At 52.6% G+C, this 9,577-nt stretch overlaps 1 protein-coding gene across 1 annotated transcript; it reads right to left on the bottom strand.

Moving 5' to 3' along the window:
• Window positions 1-859: 859 nt before the first annotated feature.
• Window positions 860-4,612, bottom strand: LOC143822163 (uncharacterized). Its single transcript, XM_077307026.1, has 2 exons — window positions 4,066-4,612; window positions 860-951 (listed from the first exon to the last, which is right to left on the bottom strand). The coding sequence occupies exon 1, from the start codon at window positions 4,497-4,499 to the stop codon at window positions 4,107-4,109; it is 393 nt and encodes a 130-aa protein (XP_077163141.1). The 5' UTR covers window positions 4,500-4,612; the 3' UTR covers window positions 860-951; window positions 4,066-4,106.
• Window positions 4,613-9,577: the final 4,965 nt, after the last annotated feature.

The raw sequence follows: 9,577 nt of genomic DNA, 5'->3' as shown, positions 1-9,577 counted from the left end.
CGGGAATGACCAACAGATTTGTACCCGTAGAGTGCAGGGCCCTGCAGGGGGCAAAAGGTGGTCCCTCAGGTATACGGGTCCCAGACCACACAGGGCCTTAAAGGTTAATAACAAAACCTTGAACCGGAGCACTGGCTGGATATGGATCCCTGCCCTCTACACAGAATGCGATTCCCTTTTTGATTTTGGGCGATTTTAATTTTCCTTCTGCAGCAAGAAGGATTGATCCAGAGTCACCCTACTGTCAGACGCACAGGAAACTCACAACAAAACTTATTCAAAAGAAAATGGTTTTATTGATTAGCACTATACGCATTGGACTGAAAGTCAAATCTGACTCGAAGCCAGATTTGCCTCAGCTTATCAATACATTTCTCCCGCCCAAAGCTTGACAGTTCCCAAGGAGGGGGGTTAGTGAAAAAAGACATATGTGAAACAAAAACAGGATTCCAAACTCCCATCCTTGAGAGAGGTACAAACAACCCTGTGAGCCCACAACAAGATAAGGTTAGAATAACATCACTATTCTATTTTATTGCTTACAAACTACAAGGCCGGGGCTAGCAGGCGCCAGGTCCCATTAAACAATATAACTGACATGGAGGAACTCAGGCTAATTTATGACAGAGATTCTACAATCCTGACATCCCTCCGCATTAAAACTAACTTCACTCCCCCATCTAGCCTGCATCTACCGGGCGAGGACAATCAGGAAATGCTCGATGGAAAGCCCGGAGAAGGCGGGGTGCCTTCACATTCCCTGCCTCCACCCACTCTTTGTCCCCCGAGGGGAAATCTTTCCACTCGATCAGATATTGAAGGCGACCCTTGCGCAAACGAGAGTCTAAAATTTGGTTGACTTCATAGTGGGTGTCTTTGTCGATGTAAATTGGCACAGGCTGGTCTGGAGGAGGGTGCCACTCGTCTGGGACCGGAGCTCTTCGCAGCAGGCTGGAATGAAAAACCGGATGCACATTCCTATAAGTCTTTGGTAAAGCTAGCTCAACAGTCACAGGATTAATCAGTTTTACCACCTTAAATGGCCCCACATATTTAGGGCCAAGTTTCTTAGATTTCTGCTGGCACCTCAGGTTCTTAGTAGACAAATAGGCCAGGTCTCCCACTTTCCAATCAGGTGCAGGTACCCTTTTCTTATCTGCTTGAGCTTTATAGGCCTGTTTCGCCTCTTTGAGGTTAGCAACAATTTCTGGCCAACCTGTACTGATGGTCGATGCCCATTTATTTATGTCAGGAGTCTCAGTGGAGCTGAGTTCCCAGGTGGGGGCTGTTGCCAAATCAGTCCCATACACTACTTTAAAGGGTGATACCCCTGTTGAGGCATGAACCCCATTGTTGTAGGCAAATTCAGCCAGCGGTAATAAGGAGACCCAATTGTCCTGCTGGTGATTGATAAAACAACGCAAATACTGTTCCAGGATTTGGTTTACCCTTTCGGTCTGGCCATTTGATTCAGGGTGATAACCCGAAGTGAGGGCTTGCTCCACCCCCAATAGTCTCAAGAGTTCCCTCCAAAACTTGGAAACGAACTGGGGGCCCCGATCCGTCAGGACACGTGTCGGGATCCCGTGCAGACGTACCACGTGTTCAATAAAAAGAGAAGCCAATTTTGGTGCTGAAGGCACTCCCGTGCAGGGAATGAAGTGAGCCTGTTTAGAAAAAGCATCCACTACCACCCATATAACGGTGTTCCCGTGGCTGGGAGGGAGGTCCGTAATAAAGTCCATAGTGACATCTGTCCATGGACGAGAGGGGGTGGGCTGTGGTTGCAATAGCCCCTTTTTCTTGCCCCCAACCGGTTTCGAGGCAATACAAGTAGGGCACCCCTGCACGTATTTCTCCACATCTTTGCGCAGGGACGGCCAGCAATACTGTCTCCTGACTAGGTGCAGAGTTTTCACGAAACCAAAGTGTCCAGCAGTTTTAGCGTCGTGGCAAAGTTTCAAAACTTTTCCCCTGGCCGCAACAGGAACAAAGAGTCTCTCGCCCTTAAAAAAGAGCCCCCCCTTCTCAGTCAGATCAGGGCGGAGGGAGCCAAACTCCGGATCTTGTGACACCTCCTTCTGGACCCAGCCCCCTGGGATGGGCGGAACAGTCTTTACGTGGCTGCGCGTCACGGCGGCCATCCCTAGTTGGGCGGGGGTAAAAACGGTGTCCACCAATGGGTCTCGTTTGCTGTTGTACTGGGGCAGGCGTGACAATGCATCTGCCAAAAAATTCATTTTACCCGGCAGATGCTTGAGGGAGAAGTTGAAACGGGCGAAAAACTCCGCCCATCTCATTTGCTTGGCGGACAGCGATCGGGGCTGCTTGAGTGCCTGAAGGTTTTTATGATCCGTCCAGACGACAAATGGGATCGCGGACCCCTCTAGCCAATGCCTCCAGGTGGAAAGGGCCAATTTTACTGCAGCCGCCTCTTTTTCCCAAATTGCCCAATTTCGCTCTGCCCCCGAGAATTTCTTTGACAGATAGGCCAGCGGGTGTAACTTCCCGTCCTCCCCCTCTTGGAGGATCACGGCCCCCATTGCTACGTCCGAGGAGTCTACTTGTACAGTAAATTGCTTAGAAGGGTCAGCATGGGCCAGTACTGGTTCGGACGTAAACAACAACTTTAGTTTGTCAAAAGCGTCTTGACAGGGGGGAGTCCACAGAAGGGGCGTCCCCGGGCGGCTCGCCGCTTTTCCCCCTTGTTTGGTTTTCAACAAGTCAGTGAGGGGCAACGCCACTTTGGCAAAATTGGGGATGAAAGTCCTGTAAAAATTAGCGAATCCTAGGAAACTTTGCAGTTGCCTCCTGGTGCGGGGAGGTTCCCAAGCCAGCAAGTCGCGCACCTTGCCAGGGTCCATCTCAATCCCAGCCTGGGAGACACGGAACCCCAAAAACTCCACCGCATCGCGGTGGAACTCACATTTAGACAGTTTAGCAAACAACTGGTGCTTCCGCAAGCGGTTGAGCACTTCGCGGACCAGATCAGCATGACTCTCAACATTCTCAGAGTACACAAGAATATCATCAATATAAACCAACACCCCCTGGTACAATAAATCATGCATAATTTCATTAATCATATTCATGAACACGCCCGGAGCGCCGGCGAGGCCGAACGGCATTACGGTGTACTCAAACTGCCCCAGGGGGGTATTAAAGGCCGTTAAATATTCGTGCCCCTTCTTGATCCGAACTCGGTAATAGGCTTCCCTCAAATCCAATTTCGTAAAAATCCGTGCCCTCCCCAAATGGCCCAACAAGTCTTTAATCAGGGGGAGCGGGTAGGCATTGCAGGTAGAGACCGCGTTCAACCCACGGTAGTCAGTACACAAACGCAGCGAACCGTCCTTCTTTTTTACAAAAAGGACCGGGGCCGCCAATGAAGACGTGGCCGGTCTAATAAAACCCCTCGCCAGGTTCTTATCCAGAAAATCCCTAAGCTCCGCCATTTCCCGGGGGCTCATGGAATAGAGTTTGGCTTTGGGGAGTGGTTCCCCTTTCTTCAATTCGATGGCACAGTCAGTTTTACGGTGGGGAGGAAGTTGGTTGCACTCGACCTCCGCGAACACGTCAGCAAAGTCCCGGTACTCAGGAGGGAGCGCTGCCCCCCCCCGATCCCAAAGCGGCCACAATCCCCGTACTTGGGGGATCCCGCGGTCGAGCGTGCTGCTCGCAGGCGGGAGAGGTAAAGTCCACAGTCCCGTCTTTCCACTTCACTAGGGGGTCATGCTCCTTCAACCAATCCAACCCCAACACACAAGGGAAGGCAGAATGAGGGGCTACCAAAGGCTGGATTTGCTCCCAATGTTTTTTTATGTCCAAGTCCATTGGGCGCGTTTTCGCTGTGGCCTCCCCTCCGGGAGCACATTTCCCATCTAATTGGGTGATTGGCAAGGGTTCCCTCAGCGGCACCTTTCCCACCCCCAAAGTCTCGGCCAGTGCCGGGCTCACTAGGGATTGGGTGCACCCCGAGTCCACGATACACCGGACTCCCACTGTTTTCCCCGACTTGGGGTTGGAGAGCTTGGCAGGCAGGAGTAGCAAGGGGGAATCACTCACCACGCGTTTGCCCCTGTTGGCGGCCTGCTGGCGGGGCGCCTTTACAGCAGACCGTCCTCGTTTCCCGACTGCTCCTCGGCTTGATCCTCGTCCTCCAGCCCGCTTCCCTCCTCCGAGTCGTCCACTGCTGGCACGGTAGCCACTGGCACCAGGAGAGACTTGGCACTTTTCTTTGGAGCGGTTTTCTTGGCAGGCTGGGCTTTCGGTGGGGCGCTGCTCACGGCCCTCGGGGTCGCTGTTGCTTTTGTCGGGCAGTGTGCGAGAAAGTGCCCCGCTTGGCCGCAACCCAAGCACAGCCCCTTCTCCATGCGCCGGGTGCGCTCAGACGGCTCCAACTTGGCTCGGGGCTTGGCTTTCGCCGGGGTGGAAGTTTTCGCCACGGTTTTGCCTGCCAGGACCTGCACCATCGAAGCTCGCTCCAATCGATTTTCCATCTCCCCAGCCAATTGGACCCACCCTTCGACTGTAAGCGGGTCTTCCAGGAGGAGGCATTTGTCTACCAGAGTAGGATTGAGGCCCCCCACAAACGACAGCACGCGTTGGGGTTCCGTCCAGTCCGGCACCGAGGAAGCCAGCTCCTTAAACTCCCTGGCGTACTCGACCACTGACAACTTCCCTTGCCGGTGAGCCCTGAGTTTTTTCTCCGCGGTCTCTCGCTCGAACGGCTCCACGTACATCTGGCGCAGGGCTCTCATAAAATGGTTGTAGTCACGAATGGCTTGGGGGTGATAGCGGTACAAGTCCACGAACCACTTGGCTGCCTTGCCTTCTAGGGCTTGACCCACGAAACGCACTTTCTCAGCGTCGTCCTGGAAAGTGAACCCCATTTCCATCATGTAGGCCTGGAGGTGCACCAGGAACGTAGGAAAATCGGAGGGGTCCCCGGAAAACTTAGCCTTGAATTTATAGGTGCTCCGCATCTCCACACCCCGGAGGTGGGCCGGTAGGCGCCCCGGGCCCCAATCCGCCGGTGCCGGGGCCGGTGCTGGGGGTCTTGCACCACGGCCGATGCCTCGTCCTCTCCCCGCCGCCACTCTTGCTCGTTCCGCTGCCCGTGCCGCCTCTGCTGCTCGCGCTGCCGCTCGCGCCGCTTCGCGCGCCGCTGCTGCCGCCGCCGCCTCGGCTCCCGCAACGTCCGCCGCCGCCGCTGCTGCTGCCGCCGCCGCTGCATCCTCGCCTCCGTCCGCGCCATCCCCTCCGGCCTCATCGCCGCCCGCGCCGCCTTCGTCCTCTCGCTCCTCGTCCTCGCCTTCTTGTTCTCGCTGCGCTCTCGCTCGAGCCTCTGCCTCCGCCTCGATTTCCAGCTGCGCCCTGGCCCTGGCCAACGCCTCAGCATCCGCTGCCGCTTGCGTGTCCGCCATGCCGTGTTCCCGCAGTGCAAGCCCACCACTCACTCGTCGCAGGCTGGTATCGTGCGCACCACCACCGAGCACCTCCTTCAGCAGGCGTTGCGTTCGGCGCTTCTCCTCCGGATCCAACCGACCCGAAAGATCCTGCAGCCAGTTAGTCACCCTGTCCAGCTTGTACTGCAAGTCCTGTGTCTCACCCACAGGCTCCAGCGCGTAGCTAGGCAGTCCCAGGTGCTCCGGCCACTTCTCATCCCCAGTAGGGCGGTCGTATCTAGACAATCGCCTGCGTTGGGTGACGTGTCGTTCCAAAAATTCCTCGGGCCCCGGGGTTGTCCCCGAGATTGCCCGCATCATGCCCGAGCTGTGCGGGCCGGCACTCGCGCCGTCGCCCTGGGAGAGGTCCCAATCCAGGCCCTCTCCCTGCTCAGAAAAAGTATGTCCCTCGCCCTGCATTTTGCAGGTGAAAGGAGTTGTGAGATTTGACTTGATGTCAGACGCACAGGAAACTCACAACAAAACTTATTCAAAAGAAAATGGTTTTATTGATTAGCACTATACGCATTGGACTGAAAGTCAAATCTGACTCGAAGCCAGATTTGCCTCAGCTTATCAATACATTTCTCCCGCCCAAAGCTTGACAGTTCCCAAGGAGGGGGGTTAGTGAAAAAAGACATATGTGAAACAAAAACAGGATTCCAAACTCCCATCCTTGAGAGAGGTACAAACAACCCTGTGAGCCCACAACAAGATAAGGTTAGAATAACATCACTATTCTATTTTATTGCTTACAAACTACAAGGCCGGGGCTAGCAGGCGCCAGGTCCCATTAAACAATATAACTGACATGGAGGAACTCAGGCTAATTTATGACAGAGATTCTACAATCCTGACACCTACCTTTATTGTGCGATATCTTGGAGTGCTTTTAATCCTGAATATATTCAGAAAATCGCATTCTTTTGAATCTGGGCTCTCCTCCGTGGTAGAGGACCCGTGATTGGCTACAGGTGGTCACGTGACAAGCCTGCCTCAAAGGAGAAGCCCCTAATTTGTCTCAACTTCTGTCGGCCTTGGATTTTTTTGTGTGCCTTTTTTGTCCCCCCCCCCACAAGAAAAGAAAGGATTTTTTTCCTCCTCTGACTTCTTGGATCCTCTCCTCCCCCCCTTCAAGAAAACAAAGACAGAGTCTCCATTTGCCTCCCCCACCCCTTCTGAGCCTCCCTAACCACGTGCAGAAGACTTTCCTGTTTCAATGGGGGGGGGGGAGAGGAAGACCCGAGTTCAAAGCGATCTGAATTCAGCAGGATGGACAATGGGATAGAGAAAGTAAGTGCAGACTCTGCCTAGTACTGTGCTATGTGCTGCCTCCAAGTGACACGCTTGAAGGAAGTGAAATGATCTAGCTTTGTGGAATGCAGATCAAGACATGTTTGAGCAGTGAGACTGCAGGGAGGCCGAGACATGTGCAGCTCTTGCCAGCCAACGTGGAGAAGAAGACGACGAGGAGGAGGAGGAGGAGGAGTTTGATTCCTTGCTCCTCTTGCACATGCAGCCAGCTGGGTGACCTTGGACGAGTCCATGGTGCTGATAAAGCTGTTCTGACCAAGCAGGAATATCGGAGCTCTTTCAGCCTCACCCACCCCACAGGGGGTCTGTTGTGGGGAGAGGAATGGGAAAGTGACTGTAAGTCGCTTTGAGACTCCTTTGAGTAGAGAAAGGTGACATATAAGAACCAATTCAATTAAATGTGTCAGACACAGTTACTAATTTACCATAATTAGCTTTTGCCTTTTATCTCCACTGTTATGATAGTTGCTCATTTAGCCTGAGGAAGAGTGCTTGCCCTCGAAAGCTCACGCCTTGAATAAATCCTTGTTGGTCTTAAAGGTGCCTGACTGGACTCTATTTTTTGTTATATAAAAACCAACTCTCCTCTTCCTCCTCCTCCTCTTCTTCTTCCTATTCCTCCTCCTATTCCTATTCTGTTCTGACCTAGCAGCAATCTCAGGGCTCTCTCAGCCTTGCCTCCCTCACAGGGTGTCTGTTGTGGGGAGAGGAAAGCTGCTTTGAGACTCTGTCGGGTCCGTTTGAGACTCCGTCGGAGAAAAGTGGCATGAAAGAACCAACTCTTCTTCAAAACAGAGCATATGTCTAAACAACCGCCTACTTCTGGTGCCAGTAAAAGTGACTCTTTATTCTAATCAAAACGTAATTCCTTAGCATAGCGATCCCCAACCTGTGGGCTGCGGACCACATGTGGTCCTTCGACTAATTGGAGGTGGGCCCCGAAGGATGCCTTCTCCCCCCCCTCCGGCCCTTTACTTCATCCTGTCCAGCCCTTTACAACACACTTCATTGTCGTGGCATGTCTGTATCTTATTTTGAAGGGATGTTTAATCATTACCATAGCGATCAGAGAGCGTTAGGGCAGTGGTTGAGAGGAGAGGAGTCAACTACCCCCCCCACCGGGCCTCAGTAAAAGGCATTGAGTGGTCCCCGGTGATAAAAAGGTTGGGGGCCACTGCCTTAGCATATCCAGAAGGCGCTCTGTAAACCAAGGGGGGTCAAACTGTGACTCTCCAGGCGTCCATGGAATTGCAGTCCCTGTGACCATTTCCCCTTGTTCCATTGCAGGCTAAAGGTCACACAGCAAGCAACATTTCGTAATATGAAGAAGGAAGAGAGATCTGATCTCGGTCTCCAATACGGGACTAAAGCTGATTTCCAATAACTCTACGATCAGTTAGAAGGTTGTCGTTAATTCATTTAAGCACCACTCAGACTCCAGCATTTCCCTGGAGGTCTCCCAACCCACTATTAGCCGCGGCTAATCCTGCTCACTTTCTAAAATGTGATGAGATTGGGCTAGTCCGGGCTGTCCAGGCCAGGGCTGAGGCCCAGTAAATTGGTAGCCCAGGAGCACACGGCAGCGGCAGCAACAGCACCTACCCGGCTGCCGTCATGATGAACTGCAAAGTGTGCCGCGCAACCCTCTTTGAAACATTGCTCATTTCACATTGCAGCCAATGTGCCCACCTGATGGCGCAAGGTGCAGCTTCAAAAGAAAACAGCCACAGTGAGCCAGGCAAGTGTGATTTCCAAATGTTTAATTTGCAGAATGAATTAAACAAATCTTGTATTTTGGCTCGGCTCGGCATCGGGGATTTAGCTGCAATTCTCTCCTTCCAGCCAGTATATCTCGGAGACGAGATTATTAGGCTGTCAGAGCGCCATCCCGAGCAGAATTGCTCCGGTAGAAGCCTGCCCAGGCCAATGGGTATAGGCTGTGCTAGCTCTGCCTAGGATCGCACAGTGAAGATACCTAAACAGTTCGGCCTCTTTCGTCTCTTAAAAAAAAAGTTTGTATTCAACCTGAGAGCTCTTGAGTCGCTTGAGTCGCTTGCTTCCTTTTAATATCGCTATTCCCACTTACTCCTTTCTGCCTGGAATTCTCCCACGGCCTCCAGCGAGAAGCGCTGCTGGGATTCAGTGCTGTAGCTTCTTCCCCGCCAGACATCAGTCATTTCACGCTGCCAGTGGGCTCTCTTGGCTATTCTAATAGAGCCCCAATGGCCCACGATGACTAATAGCCTTGACTGTGTGAAAGAATTATTTCTAGAGCGACGATAGCAAGAGGCCTCCTCGGATTCTGGGCCACGACGGGGCTGGCTTGGAGAAAAGCCCTCAGCGCATCCTCACTGCAGGGGCCCTGATCAGCTGCAGAAGGAGACCAGAGACTCCTAGGAACGTGTTGCAGGAGCCGGAACTCTCCTTTGAGCTGGTTTTCAGTGGACGACTTAAAGGATTATGGGTTTAGAGCTCACGGAAACGGGGAAAGTTTCAGACTTTATGCATCTTTGAGGAATGCATGGATTTACGTGCATTCTGATTGGGCAAAATTTCTGATTGGGCAAATTTTTGGTAACAGATAATTAGCCATCCCAATGTGGTTGAATTGTTGATGCATTCCCTCCCCACCATCACCAAAAAACCCCCTATTATCAGTCTCCTTTTTGTTGCCACCTCCCCCTGATTCCCATAACGACTTTGGGGAAAGGGCTCATGTTATAAGGATACCACAGTAGTCAAACAGATCATGTGGTCATGCCTGGCCAATCAGACAGAACACGTAATGACATCCTGGCCTCAAATGTGCTGAACAC

Source organism: Paroedura picta, chromosome 1, assembly GCF_049243985.1.
Source record: "Paroedura picta isolate Pp20150507F chromosome 1, Ppicta_v3.0, whole genome shotgun sequence".
In the NCBI taxonomy this organism is placed as follows: Eukaryota; Metazoa; Chordata; class Lepidosauria; order Squamata; family Gekkonidae; genus Paroedura; species Paroedura picta.
This window is presented reverse-complemented; position numbering and strand designations above follow the sequence as displayed.

What these genes read in the sequence shown, in the direction of transcription:
- LOC143822163 (XM_077307026.1), bottom strand. Translation starts at nt 4,499, where the DNA reads ATGGAAAATCGATTGGAGCGAGCTTCGATGGTGCAGGTCCTGGCAGGC.